Source organism: Panthera pardus, unplaced genomic scaffold (assembly GCF_024362965.1).
Source record: "Panthera pardus isolate Hobbes unplaced genomic scaffold, ASM2436296v1 HiC_scaffold_6, whole genome shotgun sequence".
Classification (NCBI taxonomy): Eukaryota; Metazoa; Chordata; class Mammalia; order Carnivora; family Felidae; genus Panthera; species Panthera pardus.
This window is the reverse complement of record NW_026526991.1, coordinates 5,395,887-5,419,406: the sequence shown is the minus strand read 5'-3', so window position 1 is coordinate 5,419,406 and position 23,520 is coordinate 5,395,887. Positions and strand designations below refer to the sequence as shown.

General features: G+C 57.8%; 1 protein-coding gene across 4 annotated transcripts in view; it reads right to left on the bottom strand.

The window, feature by feature from the left end:
* The window catches only part of PARVB (parvin beta), a 103,204-nt gene that overhangs the window by 48,229 nt on the left and 31,455 nt on the right, over positions 1-23,520 (bottom strand). For all 4 annotated transcript variants that reach the window (XM_053895657.1, XM_053895658.1, XM_053895655.1 and 1 more), the window contains exons 2-3: positions 3,243-3,332; positions 412-482 (exon numbers count right to left, since the gene is read on the bottom strand). In XM_053895657.1, the coding sequence (XP_053751632.1) occupies positions 412-482; positions 3,243-3,332 (161 nt within the window). The remainder of the gene's footprint in view (positions 1-411; positions 483-3,242; positions 3,333-23,520) is intronic.

Genomic DNA, 23,520 nt, shown 5'->3' with positions numbered 1-23,520 from the left:
CCTCGAGCTGCAGAAGAGAAACCTTTTCCACGGCTGCCCAGGCAGCCCGGAGCCGGGTCTCCCGGGGGAGGGGAGCACGCTGTCAGCGCCCCGAGCCTTCGCTCAAAGTCAGAAGGATTGCCTTTTGAAGCCCTGTTGTGGTTTAGATCAGAGCAGTCAAAACCACAGTCCACACGAGGACGCACACAAATGCCACAAATACGGCCTCACCGCTGAGCCGGAGCTCAGAAAATCAGGCAGAGGACGCAGAAGGCACCGCCGTGGCTCAGAAGCAGTCCCGGGAGCCCCCGCCCTCCCACCACCGCCTCCCTGACCCCGGGGACCATCTTTTGGGCTCAGCCCCTCACCCTCCGCCCCCCCCGATGCAGCCCAGCAGCGCGAATGGAACGTGCTAACCGAGGCGCTCCTTACCTTGACCAGCTCCTTGAATTTGGGGTCATCCTTGGACGTGGGGTCGATCATTGTGCGTTCCTCATTCTCCTCTGCCGGGGAAAAGAGTCACGGTCAGCACCAGTGGGCGTGCGGGGGCACGGGGACGGCCGGCTCCCCTCGCACAAAGCAGGGCAGACGGACTGAGAGCAGAGAGAGCCCCGCACGGTGCCACATCAAGTCACAAGAGCCGGAGAGGGCAGCCGACTTCTGGAAGGTGGATGGGCCCGGCCCCTTCCTGAACGGGAAGCAGGAAGCTGCCCCTGGCTGGGGACGAAGGGAGAGGACGGCACGCACACGGCGCGAATCGGATCTGTGGGAAGAGCTCCCCGCAGCCACTGTTAATAAATACGTATACTGAGAAAGCTCACCACTACGTAAAACAGTACAGACCAAAAAATTAGGAAAAAACAGCGAAAATAAGTGGGTGACGGTGGGCGAGGTTTCACAATAAAACGTGTTCATCCCTGTTCTGTTTATTTGTCACTTGTTCTCGCTCCATGTTCAGGCCTCGATCCAAGGACGCTGGGGCCCAGCAAGCTGCCCCTGAGGGACTCATGTGACAATAAGGAAGATCCACGGGGGCCGGACACGAACCAGAACAAAACCGACCAGGGCCCGGAGGGAGAGGGGGTGTGGGAGGCACGGCTGACTGCGTGCGGGGGAAGCGGAGAGGGAGGCCTCGGGGCCTGGGCAGGGGTGGGCCCGCAGGACACACAGGTGACAATGACCAGGCTCCTGGGGCCCAGTCCGTGCCGGAGGGAACGAAAGGGCTTTGAGTGGAACTGGCTTTACAGCAGGAAATTTTAAAACGTGACAAAGTGGAGAACTATTTTTGGAGTCGTGCAGATCTGATGCTTGAGAGTTCCAGGTGACATACGGGGGACCACACAGCGGTCCCTTGTGATGTCCCTGCTAGGGCCCTCAGCAGCCTCCTGGTACTCCCGGGACCAAGGCCAGACCCTTCCACGTGGCCTCCAAGGCCCTCTGCAGCCTGGCTGCCCCAGCTGTCCCAGGCACTCTCCACTCCAGCCCTCCCAGCTTTCCCCTGCCCCTCAGCAAGCCTCACCACTGCCTGCCGCAGGGCCTTGGCACATGCCGCTGTCCATCTGACACCCTCTCCCCCCACTCCACAACCCCTCTGGCCTTCAGATGTCAGTTCCAGGTGCTGACAAGGTCAGTCCTTATCGAGGTCACCCAAGCTTCAGGGACGAGTAGAATGTTACGAAGCAAACTGAAGCTTTGCCCAAGAGCAGCTATTTATAAAGATGATAAAACAGGAGGGTTAGGGCCCAGGCAAAGGCAAGTTCAAGGCATTATCAACAAAACAACAGCCTGACAGATGTTTCCAATTAACCTTCTAGCCCTCCTGTTGGTTTAAAGCAGGGTTCTCAACAGGACGGACAGTCCCTCCACCACCCCAGGGGGGCTATAGCCACGTCTGGAGACGTTTTTGGTCGTCCCAGCTGGTGGCACCTAGTGGGCAGAGGTCAGGGATGCTCAAACCCACAACGCACAGGACAGGCCCCCACAGTAAAGAATGACCCAGTGCCAAATGTCCACAGTGCCGAGGTGAAGAACCTTGTTCTGTGTCAGGCTAATTTCCAGACCCACGAGCTAGTCCCCGCGTTCCCCTTGGAAAGGGTCACCCGGGAGCATCTGCCTGGACAGCAACTTCAGCCTGACTGAAGACAACCAAAAGCAGGACAGTGAGGGGTTACACTCTTCCAAGAAGAGAGAGGGGCCACAGTGGACCCCAGCAGGATCTCAGGGGGGCTCGTCCAGCACTGGGCTTCAAGCCTGCCAGGCTGAACCTGTGTCTGCATTTCTCCACAAGCTCCCGCTGGCCTGCCCTTGTCGTGGAAACCACGAGGGAGGGACCGACCAGGACTTCCCTTTGAACCAGGGTTTGGAAATACACAATCAGATTGATCAGATCCCAAAACGCGCGTTGAGAAAAACACGTCGCCTGTCGCCTCCTCAGTGCCGGCTGTGACGTGGCCCCAAGGAGGTGGGTGCAGGGGCCTTGCCGCTCGCTGGGTCCTCCCTAGCAAGCCCATGGCTTTGGGATAGCTCTGGCTCGCGCACAGATGGGGGTGTACTAATTACGTTTCTTCCTTTGTATATTCGCTAATGCTGTGACACCTCGGGGCCTGTGGACCTAGAGATACTACTGTCCCTTCCCGGGCTGGCCAGTTCCTAAGGTGGCAAACAAGGCCCCCGTGACTGCCTTTTCTGGGCAAACCAACCAACCCGGAGCCCATCCCCAGCCACCTCTTTGACTGGGTTCTCACACCCCCTGCCCACATGTCCCTAATCACCCGGGGGCAGCTACAGACCTCTCCAGAGAGCCTCTAGAGCCCACGGAGATGATCGACTCGCCAAGCCAAACCTGCCTACCCTGCCCCACCCAGCCCTTCCCGAAAGGAGAGAAAGGCCCCGCTCTCCCCTCCTGCCTCCCAGCCACCCCTGGCAGGAACCCCCCCTCCCCCCGGGAATTGTGCGTGTAACAGGCCATCGTTTTGGGGGTGGTCAGCCCCTGATCTGTGGGCCTTGTCGTACTTAAATACTAACAGAGCTCACACCTGAAATCAGAGAGGCGGAAACTTTCAGAGGAAGATGCAGTTTTTCCTACGGCCTTTTCTAAACGTGACCTTGAGCCAGGAGCCCCGACTCTCCAACGCCAGCTGGGATGATGTGAGATCCGCAGACCATGCCGACCGACGGTGCCCCTTGTCAGCCTCACCAACCCCGGGCACACGCCGCGGAAGGCCAGCTCGCTCACGACAGGGGGCCGGCAGGACCCGCCTTACCTAGCAAAGTGTCTTCGGGGTGGACGTCCACCGAGGCAGGGGACATCGGCGAGTCGATGGCATGTCTGCCTTCTTCCTGTAGGTCACTCACTGTGGAGCAGGAAGAGAGAAGAAAACAAGGGTTGGTGTGAACAGAATTCCATGGCCTCGCACGTTGGCAGCAGAAACAGGGAGGAATCAACTCCTGTTTTCCAAGCCTTTAACAAACATTCCTAAATGGCCTGCTGCCCAGAAAGAGTCCGAGGGAAAATGCTCCTAACCGAGAATACATCCCCCGGCTCTTCCCCCTCGCCAAGGACTTCTGGGGCCCTCCAAGCCCTGCCAGTCTTGTTTTCGCTGCTCTTTGGAACACATGAGTAAGACACGGAAGCTTCTGGATGCTTCCAGACCCTCCCACGGCTGCTGAGATGGACAAAGCTGGAGTATCACAGCGACGGGGCCTACAAAGGCGGGCGTCCCTCTGCTCCCGGCAGAGCTGTGTCCTCAGCCGCGGAATCTGGGGGTGCAGGCCCCTCCCAGCAAGTCCGGAATCTAAAGCAATGCTGTTGTCGACGACCTGGTTCAAGGGGACAGAAAGCTGACAAGCAGGTAATGGCCAGGGTTGTGGTGTTAGAGCACACAATAGGACCCAACAAACCAGACCACAGGCTTGGAGCTGGAGGCACCATGACCTCGGGTCTAGATAGCACCAGCCTGTGTGTGTGTGTGTCTGTGTGTGTGTGTGTGTGTGTGTGTGTGTGTGCACGCGCGCACGTGCTGGGTAGAGGGCGCACTTCACAGTCACAGGGCTCGGATCCTACAGGATCCTTCGCTCCCCACACTAGAGGCCCTCCAGGAGAATGCCTGGGGTCACATCCGCCGTGGGGGACCCCCAGGACTAACACCCCTGCCCTTGTCACACTATGTTTCCTCTGGCGCCCGGCTGCTCCTGGGACTCCAGCCTCCAGACGCAAGATCCGATTCAATGGGTGGGGCCTGGGCACCTGCTGCTTTGACAGCCCTGCTTAAGGACACTGGGCAACCGTCCCCATCACACGCCACAGCCCGGCCTCTCCATCGGTCACCGGTTTGCCCAGGTCTTCTCTTCTGCGAAACGTTCTCACGCGTTCTCTCTCAACACCCCGGTCACTGTGAACCAACCACACGTCCGATCCCGGGCATGTGAAGAGGTAAGTAGCATGGGGACAGGGCCTGACGGCTTTGGGGCAGGCGGGTGGGGGGGATCCCCCAACTTTGCTAGTGTTGTGACCCCAGGCAAGACCCAGTGACCCCTCTGAGCCTCTTTCCCCAAAATGTCAGGGCCCCTGGAAGGGTGAAATGATGAACACCAGGTCTCCAGCCCAGAGCCAGGCACACAGAGGGCTCCGCGGACAGCCGACCCTCCACCCCGCACAAGAACGAAAGCAGTGGGGCCCCAGGTCGCCTGCTTCTAACATCGGTGAAGGGCCTGAGGCGAGGCTTTTTACGCGGTCAACTTTCGCATTCCCATGTTCCACAGCAGCACGATTCACAAAAGGTGGCCAACAACACAGGTGCCCGGCAAGGGGTGACAGAATGAAGCAGAATGTGATGTACCCACACGATGGAATGCTGTGCACCCGGAAAAAGGGAGGAGATTCTGGGGCGCCTGGGGGGCTCAGCCGGTTAAGCGTCGGACTCTCGGTTTCAGCTCAAGTCATGATCTCACAGTTTGGGGAGTTCGAGCCCCACGTCAGGCTGTGTGCTGACAATACAGAGCCTGCTTGGGATTCTCTCTCTCTCTCTCTCTCTCTCTCTCTGCCCCTCCCCTGCTCACATCTCTCGCAAATAAATAAACTTAAAAAAAAAAATAAAGGAAGGGGGTGTCTGGGTAGCTCAGTCAGTTCAGCAGTGGACTTCGGCTCAGGTCACGACTTCACAATTCATGGGCTCAAGCCCCGCATCGGGCTCTGTGCTGACAGATCGGAGCCTGGAGCCTGATTCACATTCTGTGTCTCCCTCTCTCTCTCTGCCCCTCCCACTCACACTCTGTCTCTCTCTCTCAAAAATAAATTAAAAAAAAAACATTTTTAAAAAGTTTAAAAAAAAGGACGGAAATTCTAACACCAGCTACCACATGGGTGAACCTGGAGGGCATCAGCTCCTTGAAACACTCACAACAGGACAAACACTGTGCGACTGTACTCACACAGTGAGGGACCCGGAGTCGTCACATCCAGAGACCTGAAGTGGAATGGTGGGGGGAGGGGGAGGAGGGGGGGAGGGGGAGTCCCCTAACAGGGACCGAGTTTCAGTTCCTGATGAAAAGCAGCTTCAGGAGATGGGAGGGTGGTGACTGCACAACACTGTGAATGGAATGAACGCCACTGAAAAAAGCACACTTAAAAAGGGTTAAAATGATCAATTTCATGTTATGTATGTTTTACCACAAAAAAAAGTAGAGAAAAGAAAGAGAAAAGGAAAGAAAAAAGAAAAGGAAAGAAAGAGAAAAGAAAAGAAAGAGAAAAGAAAAGAAAAGGAAAGGAAAGAAAGAGAAAAGAAAAGAAAAGAAAAGAAAAGAAAAGAAAAGGAAGGAAAAAGAAAAGAAAGAGAAAAGAAAAAGAGAAAAGAAAAAAGAAAAGAAAAAGAAAGAAAAGAAAAGGAAAGAAAGAGAAAAGAAAAGAAAAAAAAAGAAAGAGAAAAGAAAAGAGAAAAGGAAAGAAAGAGAAAAGAGAAGAAAAGAAGAGAAAAGAAAAAAGGAAAGAAAGGGAAAGGAAAAGACAAAAAGAAAAGAGAAAAGGAAAGGAAAGGAAAAGAAAAGGAAAGAAAGAGAAAAGACAAGAAAAGAAAAGAAAAGAAGAGAAAAGAAAAAAGGAAAGAAAGGGAAAAGAAAAGAGAAAAGGAAAGGAAAGGAAAAGGAAAGAAAGAGAAAAAGAAAAGAAAAGAAAGAGAAAAGAAAAGAAAAGAGGAAAGAAAGAGAAAAGAAAAGAAAAAAAGAAAAGAAAGAGAAAAGAAAAGGAAAGGGAAAAAAAGAAAAGGAAAGAAAGAGAAAAGAAAAGGAAAGAAAGAGAAAAGAGAAGAAAAGAAAAGAAGAGAAAAGAAAAGAAAAAAGGAAAGAAAGGGAAAAGAAAAGAAAAGAAAAGAAAAGAAAAGAAAAGAGGAAAGGAAAAGTGAATGCTTTGCCAACAACATCCGGTCTGGAGGTCTGCCCGGCGGTCGGCCCCTCGCACGCACACAACCTAATCCGACCCCCACAGGGCGCATCCTAGGAACTGGCCCCACGCACGGCCGTCTTTTCACCCCCAAGCCCTTAGCCTGACTCCGTGCAAGACACAGACAAATGTTACCACCCTGACGCATAAAGGATGCTCAGGTCGGTTTCTGAGAAGTCCCCACCCCCACTCTCCCAGCAATACTCTGAAGATGACGCCCACCGGTGGCCCAGGCCAGCCGAGAAAACAGCCGCCCAGTTTCAGCAACTGTTTTTCACTATGTAACGAGTTGCAAAAGCCATTTGAACCAGCCCATCGTGTTCGAAGGCAGAAAAAGGAAAGAGGAAAAGAGATCTTTCAGAGGAAGTCCTCACGTATACACGAGGCGCATACTTGTGGGTGTATGCAGAGACCCTGAGCTCCTAAATCCCATTTCCCAGGCCGACATCACAGAAGGACCGAGAGGCCAAGGAGGTCCGCTGGGGTCCAGGCCGCCGGAGCCGTGGTTATGCTCACAGCCCAGGAGAACAACAGGCTTTGGAGTCACGTCAGCGGGGGGTGGCCCAGGTGAGCTTTGGGACACAGGTGCGCCACACAGGCGAGTCACGACGACGAGCCCGTGGAACCTCCAAGAAAGACGCCACACGGGCCGTCCGCCCACCGGGACACAGGACGTGAGCCAGAGCACGTGGACACAGAGATGATTCCAGAGGGCCCTGCCGCCTGGTCTCAAAGACACAGGGAGCCGGGCAAGAGAAAGGGACCGCATTTTCAAAGCACGGAAACTGGGTCACATGAACACAGAGAAGTTTCCACCCCGCCCTTGAACATCAAAGATAACACTAAACAGGACCCGAGATTTCTCGACCTTAATAGACGAGAAACGCTCTGGCAGAACGACCCAGGCTCTGTCTGGCTCAAGGACTCACATTCCGAAGGAGTTTGTGCTCAGAGCCCGGGGTTGGGGGGTGGGGGGGACAGGACAGGGCCGGCGGTTATGAGCCCGGGGCTGTGCCCACAGAGCTCGGCGTTGGAATCTCACTTTACCACACGCTCGGGCCCGTGGTCTGGAGTGGGTCCCTTTGCCTTGCTAAGCCTCAGTTTTCTCGTCTGTAATGTGGGAGCGGTGGCAGTACCCGCCTTGCAGGGGTTCTGAGGAACAAGCGACATCATGAATGCTCAGCTCTGGGTTCACAGCTCAAGCTCTGAGGCACTGAGGGAAAAGGGGAGGCATCCCAGGAAGAACCAGGGAGGGCTTCTTGTAGGAGGAAGCAACTGGGTGCAGCCTTGAACGATCAAGAATCTGGATCTTGATTCTGCAAAGCATACGGGTGACACATCAGAGCCGGGATTCTGGAAGCCCAACGTGGCAGCCACGTGGACCTGAGCCACGGCAGGGATCCACAGACGCCTCTTCGGGACTCCGCTGCTCCTCACAGACGGGGTTCCCCAAGGGACACAGCCCCGTCACCGAGGACCTTTCTGTCTGAATCTGTTACCGTCCTCCGACGGTCAGTCTGACATTTGGAAGGAGGGGCTCTGCTTGAACCGCGGTGGCTTTTCCCCAAGGACCCTACTCCGCCAGCTTAGTGGCTTTCCATTGATCCCTGGAATGTTCTGGTTTCTAAAGTACTGGTCCATGTGCCAGAAAGTGGAACACTTCAAAGATGCAAACTGCCAGCTGCCCTGAGTCACGGAGAAAGATCCGCTGGCCTGGGAGGGCCGGCGTCTGGGGTGTATAACGGGTGTGGACGTTCAAAGGGATGGGGGCTCCGTGTCACGAGGCTGGGGACTCACTGATTTCCTGAGTGTGCATCACTGTTTTGAGGTGAACGCCCTTGTCCACACCAAGCCTGACAGCCAACCAGGAGGAGATCGATGGCCAAGGTCCGCACGGCACCCAAGTTCAGCTTGCGGGGGTGACCGCGTGGCTGTGGGACAGGGGACACAGGGCTGGGGAGATGCCGGGAGCCTGGGGGACAGGATGAAGCCCAGGTCAGGGGACAGAGCCAAGCGGCCGCCCGTCGCTCGGCCTGGGGTGGGGGGCAGGCTAAGAGCAGTCACCAGCAGCACAAGCTTTCAAAAAGGCTCGAAATTCAGGGTTTAGTGTGGAATCTCCCAACTTATAAACGTGTGCAAATCATTCCAGTTCTGTCGGCCAACCAGGGGTCGCCGTTTTGCGACCTCAGGTGGCAGTGAACGGATTATCCACGTTCTTACTGTCCGTGGGATGTGGACTGTGGGCCGCTAACGTTTCCTGAGCACCTACTATGGGCCAGGCACCTTCCATGCCACCCATTCATCTCATCTCCTAACAAGTGCGGGAGGGAGTGGCCGGGTCCTGGCTGAGCCCCAGTCTCTTCGCTGTGAACACACCTGACATACACCCCCCCCCCCCCCCGTGAGCCCCAGAGTCAGGACCGAACCTGGTCTTGCACCTCCCTACGCCCAGCTAAGTCCTCCCCACCTTCAAGCCTCAGCTTATTGGCAACCTCCTCCAGGAAGCCCTCCTGGGTGTTCCCTTCCCACCCCGGGCTCCCCTCTGCCTGGCTCACATCACACGGCCCTAGAACTCTCTCTTTCCTGGACCATACGCCCCCATCCACACCAGGGCTAACTCGGCCCGTGCACACAACAGGCCTTCGCATTTGGGTAACAGCACAACAGAAGCCTCCTGTCGCTTTTGGATCCCGGCTCGGCCGCCGCCGAGCTGATCCTGGCCAGGCATGCAGGAAGTACTCCATAAACGCTCGCCTTTTAGCATCTGTTGAATCGATGCACGAAGGCATGATTCCAAAGCCCCGTTCCCTTTCCATCACCCCACCCAAGGACTGGGCAAGGCTTAAAAAAACAAAAAAAAAAAAAAACAAAAAAACCCCACCTCTCCTGCCTGGAATTAGGAGCACATAAAAAGGAGGAACGACAATTGAAAACCACAACCTCAACACTTGAAAGCGTATCTCATAAAAAGCCTGCCACTCACACCCCAGGCCAAATGCAAAGGCTTCATCTTTGATTTTTTTTTTTTAATCTTTTCCTTCTATGGGTTTCATTTATTTATTTATACCCAGGCTCTTCCCCAGAAAAAAAAAAAAAATGCTTTTAGGCACCTTGTTTTTTTCCCCTTTGACATGACTGCAAAAGCCCAACTCTGAGAGCTGCTGGCTCACAGAGGAAGGTCACGGTCAGGGGGGCAGAGGTCTGAATGCATAAAGGCTTCTCGGCTTCTCGCTCCGTGAGGGGCGCCGGGGCAGGAAGGGGGACCACAGCACAAGGCCTGCCAACGATGGGGTGCAGGGAGCCCACTGGGGGCTCACCTGCTTCGCGGAGGATCCAGAGGCCTCACGGTGGGGGTGGAGGGGGGGGTGAGCCTCAGCCTCTGGAGCTCAAGACTGACAACTCCATTTTCTGCCATTTTTCTAAGGGTGTCATTTCCACGATGCTTTGCCTCCTAGGGAGACTTTTCACGCCATATGAACACGTCCTGGTTTTGGTGCCGAACAGATCAGGGGGAGAATTTTCAGCAGCCCCGTGTGAACCAGCTCAAAGAGAAAACTCCAACAAAAACAGCGTGTGGGCCACCCGATCCCCCCCGTCTACAGGAGGAACTTGAAACCGGGAGGAAAGCTTACCGGCCCGGGGCCAGACATACCCAATCGCAGTCACAGCCGGTCCTCAAAGGAACTGAGCGTCCTCGGAGCTGCGAGGAAAAGTAAGGGAGGGTAGGGACGTGTCCCCCCCCCCACCCCCCCCCACGGCCAGGGCAAGGACAGTCGGGGGGACGGTAACCTCCCTGTGCTTTAGGAGACCCAACAATGAGGCTTTCCAGGCCCCTGCCAAATAGTGAGGGCTTCCTGGGAGTTTTCCGGCTTCCGTCCTCGCTCAGGGGGGTCGTTTCTCTGCAGAAGTTATACTTTATCAGAGTAATTATGGGCGCCTGGGTGGCTGAGTCACTGAAGCGTCCAAGGCTCAGGTCACGATCTCACGGTTTGGGAGTTCGAGCCCCGTGAGTCAGGAGTCGGGTCTCTCCCGTTCTCTCTGCCCCTCCCTTACTCCCGTGCATGTGCACACGTTCTCTCCCTCTCCCTCCCTCTCAAAATAAATAAACTTAAAAAAAATTTTTTTTTTTTAACACAGTGGTTCTTCCAGACAATAAATCAAATTGTACTTCACGTGAAGATCTCACAGCTCAGGTAAAACAGGGCCCAACTCAGCGGGTTAAGCATCCGACTTCGGCTACGCCATCATCTCACGGTTCCCGAGTTCAAGCCCCGTGTCGGGCTCTGGGCGGGCAGCTCGGAGCCTGGATCCCGCTTCGGATTCTGTGTCTCCCTCTCTCTCTGCTCCTCCCCTGCTCGCACTCTGTTTCTGTCTCTCAAAACTAAACATTTATAAATACATACATACATAAAAACAGGGCCCAAGGAAGATCTAAGCAAGAACACGCTCCACGGCTGGGGGAGGGGAAGCCATGAACAGCCCTCCATGACACCTGCAGATTCCGTGTTCAGAGCGAGCTACGGATCACAACTCCAAGGGGTGAGCTACTCCCGGCGTATCACGCTCGCAAAGGCCTTGAAACGGGAGGCCCCGTCTTTCCCAGGAGGTTAGGGGGTCCGGGCTGAATCTCCACCATCCCCAGAATTAACAGCAGATGGAGGGCAGTGTTCGGCCCAGGGTCAGAGTCTGTGGGAGCGGACAGTCCCCCGGGGGGCCGCTGTCCTTCCCGACCCGGATGTGGGACGGGAGTGAAATGACCTCCAGCGACCCGACCCAGTAGCGCAACGTAAAACAGCCTCTCAACCTTTTTTTAAAATTTTTTTTAATGTTTTATTTATTGTTGAGACAGAGAGAGAAAGAGCACAAGCGGGGGGAGGGCGGAGAGAGAGGGAGACACAGAATCCGAAGCAGCTCCAGGCTCCCAGCTGTCCGCACAGAGCCCGACGCGGGGCTCGAACCCACGGACCGTGAGATCGTCGTGACCTGAGCCAAAGTCAGACGCTCAACCGACTGAGCCACCCAGGCGCCCCTGAGCCTCTCAACCTTTAAAGTGGCAGATCCGGCTGGTTCTTCCTGAGGAATGACATCTGGCCTCGGCACGAGCACGCCGGCCCACCGTCTCGAGCTCCGTGTATCTGTGTGTGTTTAACTCGCGGTCATTTCTCGGCGGAGGATGAGTGCCTGAACCGCACAGACAACACCACAGCAACAAAAAAGTACCGTGACGGTTACCCAAACCACACGGGTCGCTCGGTCTGACATCTGATTTATGGGGTTTCGCTCTGCCGGGGCACACGGTTCTACCCCGGCTCTCGACGTTTACCGGCGAAAATAAACGTGCGAGCATGTCAAGAAAGCGAAATCCACAGGAGGTCAGCAGGCGTTACTGACCTCACATCAAGAGCTCGCGGCTAAAGATCTGTCCCGTTGGGGCAGCAGCAAGCAAGCCTCGGGCCGGGTCCTACAGCCTGCTGATCTAGCCAACACCCATCGAGGGTCACCTACGTTGTCGCCACTTGGCCGGGCACTAAGGGGAGAACCAGACGGAGCCTGTCCTCACTGTGCCGATCGTCGTGAGCCGGCAGGAGACGGAGGGGAAGGATGTGTCCTGGCCCCTGGCATCCAACGGCCTGGCCCAGGACCTAGCAGAGAAAGCACTAATGGGATGAATGTAGGTATACGTATATATATATTATTTTATTTATTTTTTTTTTTTTAAGTAGGCTCCATGCCCCACGCAGGACTCAAACTCACAACCCTGAGATCAAGACCTGAGCTGAGATCAAGAGTTGGGACGCTTAACCAACTGAGCCACCCAGGTGCCCAATGTATAATTAATTAAGTTCAATATGCATCATGGTGTTGAATTGTAAAAAGCAGGTGTCAGGGGCGTCCGGGTGGCTCAGTCCATTAAGCGTCCGACTTTGGCTCAGGTCACGATCTCGCGGTCCGTGAGTTCGAGCCCCGCGTCGGGCTCTGTGCTGACAGCTCAGAGCCTGGAGCCTGCTGCGGATTCTGGGTCTCCCCCTCTCTGCCCCTCCCCTGCTCGTGCTCTGTCTCTCTCTCTCTCTCTCAAAAGTAAATACACATTAAAAAATAAATAAAAAACAGGTTTCAAGACAATCCGGCGTGATATTTATGCAAACAGCACAATCAGAGACTCAAAGCGATATGTTCCTAGGTGTATGCATCTAAACTTATAGAGAAGAGAAGGACAGGCCCCGGTCCCCAATGACAAGGACAGTGTTAAACCTCTGGGAGCGGGGAGGGCAGAGGAAAGGAGGAGACGGGGAAGGCTTGGCCGTGGCCGTATTCCTACGTTCTTGTGAAATAAAGTTATTAGGACATTGTGCTTGGAGGACGTGCCCCCGGCCCCAAAGCTCACGACAGCCAATGCCGCAGGGAGGGGGGCCCTGCCGCAGCCGAGCCTGTCCCGGGGTGCTCACCTCTGAGGCCAGGAAGGGCCGAGGCGCAGAACTCGCCTTGCCAGGCGGCCCTGCGGGAAGAGAGCTCTGTCTGCAGCAGACCCCCCCCCCACCCCCACCCCGAGGAAGTCACAGAGGGCCACACGCCTGTGCCTTCACGTGTGGGCAAGAGAGAAGCCGTAAGTTTGGGGGTGAAGAAATAGGTCGCCCCCGGGTGACTCTGTCATCACCCACAGGCTCAGAGGAATACCTTCTGCTGGATGCAAGAGGCATCTACACAGCTCAGAACCTTGGAATCCCCTGTCCTCGGTGCCGTTTTAAGACCCTGTGCTGCTCCTCTGTGCTTTGACGGAAAAGATCATTGCATGCCTTCTGTCTCCAGTGACACCAGGGAAATGCACGCTGCCTGGATCAGCCTGGGAAGGGTGTGGGAGGGGGGCTCAGGGGCCACATCCTGGGGAACCCAGCAGGGGGCACCTGCAGAGGGAGACCAGCCCTAGGAGGACATCACCGTGGATACCCCTGTTGTCACCGCTGGGATGCCAATCGTCCCCCGCCTCCCATCATCAGCCAGAGCCTGCCCTGGGGCCTTGGCTGACCACTCACCCCCGAGGCACTAAACTTGGGATCCCCCTGGGCTCACAGGCTGATCCAGCAGGTCTGGGCGGGGTCCGAGGCTCAGCGTCAGTAACCGTCACCCCAGGGTGATGCTGCTGATGCCGGGCCGAGAGCAGCAAGAACTTAGAAGACACGAGCACACCCCACCAGCCCCCTGAAATCCAAACCGGCGAGCAAGTCGACTTCTGTGTCCCTTTCAGAGATGAAGACAGGGGCCACGTTTCAGCAACTTTCTACCCGGCCAGCGCCTGCCCCAGGTGACTGCCTCCCCAGGAAGGAAGGAGATTTACTGAGCACATCTTCCCCGCGCTATCATGCCAGGCTCCCACCAGGGACGAGGTCTCTAAAAGAGCGAGCCACATCCGAGCTGGCACAGCTGGTTAGGGATGGATCCGAGCACCCGACCCCAAACCACAACATCTCCCAGCTTCTAGCGGGGTCGGAGGGAAGCACAGACCGTTTCCTGCCTGCGGGAGGGGGAACCCAGAATTTCGCTCCTTCTCCAAATCCCTGTTCTCGATCTTGAGCCAGATGCAGAACTGCCTGTCCCCATGGCGATCATCTTGCCACCCTGGCTTCTCCCGAGACCCTCTTTTCCAAAGGGCTGGTGCCCACGCCGTTGGGCTGGGGTTCCCCCGGCAGCACTGCCCCAGCCTCAGGGGACACAGCACGCAATCTGGAGGGACAGGGAAATCAAAAGAGGGAACCCCACAGCACAGCCCTGACCACAAGAAGCCACCGCAAACGATAACCTCAATCTGGAGCCGTGGGTGATTGAAGGTGGAAAGTTCCCGACACACATATACACGCAAAGGGCACAGAGAGGAACTGAGACGCTAGACAGGACCCTCCTCAGACCCCGCATCCTGTGTCCGGTCCTAGGGGCAGCCGGTGGGGAGAGGGGAGGAACCCGTCACCAGGAGGGCCACTCAGCCTCCCGCGGGTCCCGCCTCAGCCTCTCCGCTTCTGCAGGTGACCATCCTGGACTCTGCTGTTTCTTCTCTCCGGCGCCCGGTCGCCCTTCTTCTGGTCAAACGGAGCCCAGCATCTACCCACCGTTCTCGGGACTTACAATCCAGGGGATCTGCCTCCAACCCCAGTGGAGCCAATGGGTATGCTATTCTCCCCAAAACACAGTTATCGAGGCAGGAACGTGCTTGCCCTGATCAGGGTCAGCGGCCACAGGGAGACCATGCTGGGAATGCAGAATGAGACGGGCACTTTCTCCCAACGGCCTCGATCCAGCAAGGATGCCCGTGGGAGCGGTACCTTCATCGTACCCCCCCCAGTCGACCCTGGAAATGAAGACAGGGTCAACAGGACGGAGGGAACAGTTCAGCAACACCATCCGTGTGCTGGATCAAGCCTCACCTGAGGCCAGCCACAGGCAGCTCTTTCTGTCAAACGCAACGGGGGATTCCGTCTTGTTCCTGTTCCACTTTGGGTTGAGTTTCCTGTCATTTGCAAACTGAGTCCCGTCTGATACAGCAGTCCTCCCGGCACGCAAAGCTAACCATGGTGTAATCCACACCACGGCTCCCACCGGCTCCGGGGTAAAACCCAAACCCCCCAAATCCGTGATGAGCGAACCCGACCTGTTTCCATCCGGCTAACTCCAACTACAGCCCCCGGATTTGTCAGGACAGCGTTCCGTTTGCGCTCATGCCCTAGACAGAGTTAGGGCTCCTCCGGTTCCCAAGCCCCCTGCACGCGACAACTACAATCTTTTACCCCCTGTCACGTGGCTGTGGGGTGTGTCCGCCTCCCTGCACCCTGCCCCCCCCCCCCCAGGGCTGTAGAGGCGCCAGGTGCTGGTCCGGACCATGACCTCGTATCTTGCACGAAGCCTGACATGAAGCGTGCGATAAATATTTAGGGAAGGAACGAACGACTACGTGTTTACGTAGACAAAACGGGGCTGAGCGGAGAATTTAGGTGAGAGGCACAAAGTCAGAAGAGCAGGGAACAGACTGTTCTTGCCAAACATTCCACCTCCAGCCACTTAATTGGGTGGGAAAAGAGAGTTTCCATTAAGGCTTACATTAGCCTGGCAGTCGTGGGTCACCAAGGACCCAATTACTGTGATGTGGCCGTGCGGAGGGCGAGGACCCAGGAGGGAGGACTCTGCTCTGCAGTTAGGGACATATTGGGACAAGCTGCCTCTGGAGCAGACCTCGGCCGCCCGCGGGTGCACGCCGACCAGCCACCTGCTGCAGGCACCCGGAGCAGAGACCGGCAAGAACAAAGCCGTCCGCCCGTCTCCAGGAAAGCAGGCCTTCTGAATACCAAAAGTTGCTTCGGTATAAATATTAAAAAAAAAAAAAAAAAAAAAAAGCCTGGAGCTCAGAAGCTGATGTCAAACAGAGAATTTCCCGACCCAGATCAGGCCTTTTCTTCGCCTTCGCCCTGGCTGATCAGGAAAATGCCAGGACCACAGAAAAACCAATTGTCTGTGGGAAGGAGGCGGGAAGAAAGACTTTCAGGTGAACGGGAAATGTCAGCTTTACCACATAAACCGCCTGGCGAGCAGAAACCGGGACACGGGAGGGGTCTGGGCTGCCGGCTCACGAAGGATGACTGATCCTTTAGGGGCGAGTCGACGTGCCGGCTGCTCAGGCGGGGAGTAAATGGGTCAGCTCGTTCAAGCCACCTCCCGGATGCCGCAGGGAGACTCTTCGGGGGCCGGATACTGTGGCGGGACGAGCGCAAGGCCGGGGCGTCCGCTCTAGTCTCTGCGGGTCTCGGGTTCCTGGTCCCTCCCCTCCGGTCCAGCTCCCACGGGTTCTCAAGACTGTGTCCCGTGAACACAGCCCATCAGGTCACTCCAGTGCCCAGAGACCGTCCCCGTCCTCCACTGCCTCCCTGCACAAAGACCAAATCCCTCCCCATGGCACCCTACCCCCAGGCGCCACTGAAGAGCTCGGGGCCGGGCACGGGCGCCCCAGGACCTTTGCACAGGCTGTGCCTCCTCCAGCAGCACCACAGCCTGCAGCTGAACCAGCCCAACACGCCGTGCGCTCTTACAGTTCGCTGCCCACCTCCATTCTTCCAGGGCCCTGTGCCCTCCTCCAAAGCCCCCCGGGCCCAGGGCGGGTGCTGGGACGGGCAGAACAGCGAGCACAGAGGCTCTGCAGGTGCATCACAGAATGACCTTGGGCACGAGCTTCATCTCCTTCCGTCTTTTACTGTCTTTCCCCCGCAGAGGGATAATAACCAGACACGACCGTGAGGTTGTCGTGACAACTAATTTAACGAGAAACAGCGGAGCGGGAAGCGTTGGCTCTCCCCTTCGGTCCTGCCATCAGCATCTGCGCTGGGTGACAGGGAGGGCCCAGCGTCATGGAGAGTCACCCACCTGACAGGTTCACCCAGGGGGCCGGGCACCATGAACGTCTGCAGGGTCTGGCCGTGAGCTGACTCACAGCCCCGGTGCTCCCGGAGGCTACGACCTTGGGGATGTGTGCACGTCTCACCGCCGGATGACAGAGTCCCGGAGGCAGAGGCCGGCCTCCCTCACCCCTGCGTCCCCAGGGGTCGGCCCCGCATGGAGACGACCCCACGAAGGTGCGTTCACCTGATGGGACCGAGTCGAACCGAATCCCGACAGCCTCAGGCATCTGTGAGTATCGAGGGGTGGGACGGCCTCATTAACTGAACGTTCAGATGACAAGAGGCCACGAACCCCCACGTCGCCCATTCCCAAAGAATCCAGACGTGGAAACATCCACTTCACTGCAAACCAGGCATGATCGGATCTCAAAGATCCTTAATTTATTGCACAGGCATCACCGCGAACATCTTTATCTGGTGGCCGAGCATTTAAAACAGACGCTAATTAGGCTGAATTGTAACAGAACCTCGACTCTACCTAAAACGCCACGATGGCGGCTGGACGGTGCCAGCAACACGGTGTGACCCCCCTGCCCCCCGCCACGCCAATTCTGAAGCCCAAGGTGCCGCCCAAAGTCTGCCAGCAGGGAGCCAAGGCCAGCCACCGCGAATGGTGACCGGCGACCAGGACAAGGAAGTCAGAGCCCACGGGAGGCTCAGAAGCATGTCTCAAGTGACTCACAGTGAAATTAAAATGCATAAACATGCCAGGAACAAAGGATGGGGGAGAGCTCCCCCCCCCCCGCAGGCAAACCTGCTTTTCTGAGGGTGACGAAGAATCCTGGCTTCCCGAAAACCTCAAGGGCCAACATCATATCATGTAGGGGGTGCCCTTTGGCACATGTCCGTGAGCTGACGAACAGCTGGACCCACGTCCCCGCGGCCAGCCTCCCCTGACCCCCCAAAAGGGCCGTCCGGTTTTGCCTCCTGCTTTCTCGGTCCCCCTCCCCCCCGCCCTTCGCACCAATGCCTGGTAATCACTGCATCCTGGCTGCATCCGTGCTAATCTGGATGGGATGTGTGTGCTCTGTTCCCTTGATTTGCGGACGGTGAGTTTATCACATTTCTACCAATCAATCGTGCCGGGTTTCGGTGAGGACGTGGAAACAATTTCAATCACTGGTCATGAAAATCTGCCATGAGTCAACAAAGAGGGAGGAAGGATCTAGAACAAGCATTAGGTGGGGGCAGAGGAGGGAAACCACCCCCAAATGAAACTCAGAATTGTCAAAAAAGCCACATCGACGTGCGACGTCTCCCCTTATGCTTATCGGCCACGGCCCCTTGGGGCCAAGTGGGGCAGGGTGCCCCGACCAAGGGCGGGGGGCGGGTAAGGAAATCTGGTCATTTCCAGGAGCGGACAAGCCCAACAAGGTTAACACACCAGGAGAGAAGTCTGCTTAATAAAGAGAAAATGGAAACGGCAGGGAAAAACAAAGCCCAGTGAAGCAAGTTCGCCTGGTCCCTGCTCGGCGAACTCGTATTAATTAACCTGATCAGTAATGTCCCATTGTATTCGGGGAAATCCAAAGCGTGCTCTGCTGAGAAAATAAGAAGATTAAATCATTAAGTCGTTAAACACACACACGCACACACACACACACAAAATTCCATGTGCACCTGCCACAAGAAACCTCAACTAGAGAAAAAACCAGGGAAGCGTGTGCGGAAACCGCCTGAAGGATAGCGCCCTCTAGTGGCCCATCTCCGCCAGTGCAAGTTAGACCACATACCATCTGCTAAAGGTTCCATCCAAACTAGAGAATCTGGTCCGCTGGGCAGAGGGGCACCTTCCCAAAGCAGGTGGCTTTGGGGCAGCCCTGGGGCTGGCAGCTACGCCCCCAGCTGAGATACTCCAGGGGCCGACGTGGCATTTCAGGTGGCCCGCCTGGGCAAACAGGACACCACCCACCCCGAATGGATGCAACACTCCAGGCAACAAAGGGGAAGGACCGTCACGACCCACGAGGGTTTCCCGGTGACCAGCCTTCGGAGGGAAAGCCCCAAAGGAGCAGCTAGAAGCCAATGGGGGGAACCCCTCCCCGCCGGCCAAAGGGAGGCTCCCCACGGCACCCCACACAATCCCGTGGGCCCCGTGCTGTTGTCGCCCTTTCGAGTATGACCGCGTCTGAGGCATCTGTGTGCACCTGCTGCTGGTAAGGGCAGGTGCACGGGGCCCGGCCCAGAGGACACACACGGCCAGTCAACGGTGAAACTGTCGATGAACGAACGAGTGAACGTTTCAGGACTCTGACATCCCCCTCCGGTGCTCCTCTTTGGAGCTCCTAAGGGCAATTTTCTTCTAGGGCCCCCGTGCCCGGCTGGATAACGCCCCGCTTTCCCCCAAAGATATTTCCATCCTCATCCCTGGAACCCGTGACTTTGCACGGCAGAACGCCTTTGTAGGTGTGATTAAGTTACGGATCGTGACACGGGGAATTATCCTGGCTCATCCGGGGGGGGCCAAAGACACTGCAAGGGTCCTTTAAAAAACGACACAAGTGAACCGTGAGCAAGGAGACGGCAGAGACAGGGAGAGGCCCGAAGACACCGGGCTGCTGGCTTTGCAGATGCAGGACGGGCCCCACGACAAGGAACACGGGAGCCTCTGGGAGCTGAGAAGTCAAGGAAACGCAATCTCCCCGGAGCCTCCAGAAGGCGGGCAGCCCTGCCTACGCCTGGATTTGAGGACGTAAGACCTCCAGAACGGTACGTCGGTGTTGTTCTGAACCGCGGAACGTGGTGATTTGTTACTGCAACCACAGGAAACTCATACGGCCTCGAGACGGCCCCAGCTACGCCACGTCACTTCAAAAGGCCCAGAACATTCTTTGGCTGCGCCCGTTTTACTGAGCACCTACTGTGTGCCAGACCCCAGGCTGACAAGCCCCGGGGACACAACCGTGATTGAAACAGGCACAGCCTGGGTCACACGAGCGGAACGGACACACGCGAGCACAGAGGATGCGTCCAGCCAACGCCGTGGATAAAAACGCAACTGTCCCCGAGCGTCCCAGGTCACGCTCGTGTGACGATGGGGCCGGAGAAGGCCGGCTTCGTGGTGGCAAACCCACTGACACGAGTCACCTTGTCACCTTAGCTGCAGAAGGAACAGGATGCACTCGTGTCCTCGCGAGACCCGAGGTGGCTCCCGTCCCTGCAGCTGCTCAGGACCGGCCACCACAGCGGCCCACGCGGCCACCGTGCTCCTCACCTCCTCCCGCGCCTGGCTACTGAACGGGTCACGGGGAGCAGCCGGGGACGTGCTAGGCGCCTGCCCCTCCCGACCACCTCTCTGGGCCTGACCCTTTGCGTCTGGCTCTAGGCCCCAGGAGCACCTGCCCTATGCGTCTTCTCAGTCCCGCCTCCGCTGCTCTAGATCTCGGCCCCCCGGCATCCCGGGCAGCAGCCCCAGCCGCTGTCAACCCATTCTTTCTCGAGGTCATCGCGCAAGTCGCTACCAACAGGAAACACCGGCCCAGACGCCAGAGTCGGCGCCCGGCCTCGGGAGACACCGGTACCGGGAGCTCGTCAGCAAGCCGACGAAGAAAAGGTACCTCGTTGTGGCTTCGCCCACGTGTGCCGGGACCCGAGCAGGCTCTGCAGGTGCAGGCAGGGGTGGGGGGGGCGGGGGCGGTTGGGCAGGAGGAGGACTCAGGTGAAGCAGGTCCGGTCTGACTACCCACCCGGCTGTGATCTCGGGCAAGGCAGCTTCTCCCAGTGCTCGCCACGGTCTCCGCTCCGACATGAGGAGGCAAGCGAGGCTGGTGGGGAGCGGGGCAGGACCGGGGCCTGGGACGCCGATCCGGGGCTCCCCGCCACGCTCTGTAAGCCGCCCCTGGCTTTCAAGGAGCCGGGCCTTTGCACTTACGTCCCCAAGCCTGACTAACACGCCGCCCGTGTGACTCTCTATGGCTCCTCGAACGGCTGCTTCCTTCGTTGTAAAGTTTAAAGACCCGCAGGTCGTATCTCCGAGTTCTTGAGCCGCGTGCGGACGACATTCGATCAGAACGAACAATGAGCCCACGCGGTTCCCCAAACGCCGACACGGGTGCCTGCCTCCCAGAGGCCCGCCGGGCACGCCTCCCTCCTTAGAGCCCCGCACGCTTTCTTCAGGGAGGCCTCCCTCCTCTGGGCTGTACCGGCCCTTGGGAGGCAGCCAGATCCGGAAGATGTGCAAGAACCCATCACGTGCTACGAAGGGTTGAAGTTTAGCCCCCGGAATACATGGTGCAGCCCTCGCCCCCGTGCCCCGAATGTGGCTTTATCTGGATACAGTGTCTCTGCGGATATTTCTGAGACAAGGCCACCCTGACCGCTGGTGCCCCGAAGACAAAGACATGGGGCGCCCGGGGGGCTCTGTCGGTTGAGCGTCCGACTTCGGCTCGGGTCATGATCTCGAGGTCCGTGGGTTCGAGCCCCGTGTCGGGCTCTGTGCCGAGAGCTAGGGGCCCGGAGCCTGCTTTGGATTCTGTGTCTCCCTCTCTCTCTCTCTCTGCCCCTTCCCTGTTCTCTTTCTCAAGAATAAATATTTAGAATTTTTTTTAGGGGCGCCTGGGTGGCTCAGTCGGTTAAGCGGCCGACTTCAGCTCAGGTCACGATCTCGCGGTCCGTGAGTTCGAGCCCCGCGTTGGGCTCTGGGCTGATGGCTCAGAGCCTGGAGCCTGCTTCCGATTCTGTGTCTCCCTCTCTCTCTGCCCCTCCCCCGTTCATGCTCTGTCTCTCTCTGTCTCAAAAATAAATTAAAAAAAAAAAAAAAAAAAAAGTTAAAAAAAAAAATTAAAAAAAAAAAATTTTTTTTTTAAAGAGAGAGAGAAGGCAGCCACGTGAAGACAGAGACAAAGACCAGAATCGTGCAGCCATAAGCCCAGGAGCACCTGAAGCCACCAGAGGCCGGAGAAGGCAAGGCCGATCCTCCCCTTGAGCCCCCGGAGGGAGCACGATGCAGCTGACATCTGACTTTGGACTTCCGGCCTCCCCACGTGACAGAATGAGTTTCTGCCAAGCCACCCGTCTGCGGGGCTCTTGCGGCAGAGTGGGGCCCAGGCACCCTCCGCATTTGTGGACACCCGGGACCCTCCGTGTTCTCACCTGCACGTGGGGTAGAGGCGCCTCAGCTTAGGGGCCGGAGGGATCTACCGACGTGCGCCCCGCGGGCCCGGACCGGCCGTGACCTGGTCTCTGGCAGGCACAGGATACCCTTCCCACTCCTGCACGGAGCCGGGAAAACGGGGATTTGTCCTGCCGTCCTTCAAAAGACGTCCGTGCACAGCCGCGCGTGGCCCTGAGCGCCGGGACGCTGTCCCCTGCATCTCGCCGGCCCCCCTCCCCCAGCCTCCGGGGACAGTTCTGTCCCCCAGGGGCCTGGCAGCGTCCGGACGCGGTTACGGCCGTCCACCTGGAGGCAGGAGGTGTTACTGGCATCTAGTGCGCGAAGCCGCTCCACACCCGCCCGCGGCCGGTCCCGCCACCGAGAATCATCTGGTGCAAAGCACGAACGGTGTCGAGGGGGAAAAGCCCTCCTGCAGCCGCCTCGGGACCCCCAGAAGCTGGCCAGGCGGGGACTCCCTGGGACCCTCGCTCGGGTCGGAATCTCACGGGGCCGTCAGGGACCCCGCCCGGCCGTCCTGGGCTCTGCAGACCGCACCCTGGGCTCCGAGGGGACAGAGGGCCCTGCACTCAGGGAGCACCTGTTCCTGTTGGAGACGATGCAGTATTAAAATAGTAACAGCCTGACGATGTCGCACGATAACAGAGCAGAACTAGGCGTAGGGCGTGGGCATCCCTCCGCCTACGTGGCCGGGGCGGGGCAGGGTCCCTGACCCTAGACCCTCGGGACAAAGGTCCACCCAGGCCCCACCTCCGGCCTCCGGGGAACACGCGGGGTGGGTGTCCTTGGCACAGAGGGACAGCCCGCTCTTCTGTCCCTCTGCTGGATGACGAGTCCAGTGTGGACACGGGGTGGGGGCCCGAGCTCAGCAGCTGTGCGCATCTCTCTTCATTACCCTGCTGCGCGCTGGGCCCTCGGCCACACGCTCGTGCCCACACACCCTCCCCGGCCCCGCCGGGCAGCTGGGGGGCGGTGGGGACACAGGGAGGAGGCAGCGAGTAACGCCTACTGCCCCCCATCCCGTACCCCCTTCCTAGGGGGGAGGTGCTGACAGGGATCCTCTGATACTATGCCCTGCAGTCCAGGATCAGCCCGCCCCGCTGGGGCGCCCGCTCGCTCGCTCGCTCTCTGGGGCTGCGGGAGGCTCAGCCATTTGCCGGAGGCCTGGCCTCCCACCCCCTCACCTCTGGTTGTCCCGGCAACCAGGCCCCCTCCGTCCCCAAGGAAGCCACGGCTCCCGCAGGGCGGCGAGGCTCTGCACAATGGTGACAGCAGGGGCGAGGCGGGGACGGCTGGACCCGCCAGCCAAGTGTGCGGCCGGGACAGCTGCTGTCGAATGCTCCCCTGACCCAGCCCAGGGTCACGGTCCCGCGACCGCCCTCTGTCCGCTTTGCTCACGCAGTCGGCCGCACAGGCGACAGGACCGCACGGCTTTAGCACGAAGTTCTGAGGGGCCGCTGAGTGTGGGCTGGTGAGCAGGTCGGGTCGGAGGGGAAGGGGTGGGGAAGGTCACCCCTTCCGAGGGGGGCTCCCTCCCGGGCCTCCGCGGGTGGGAGTGGGGTGAC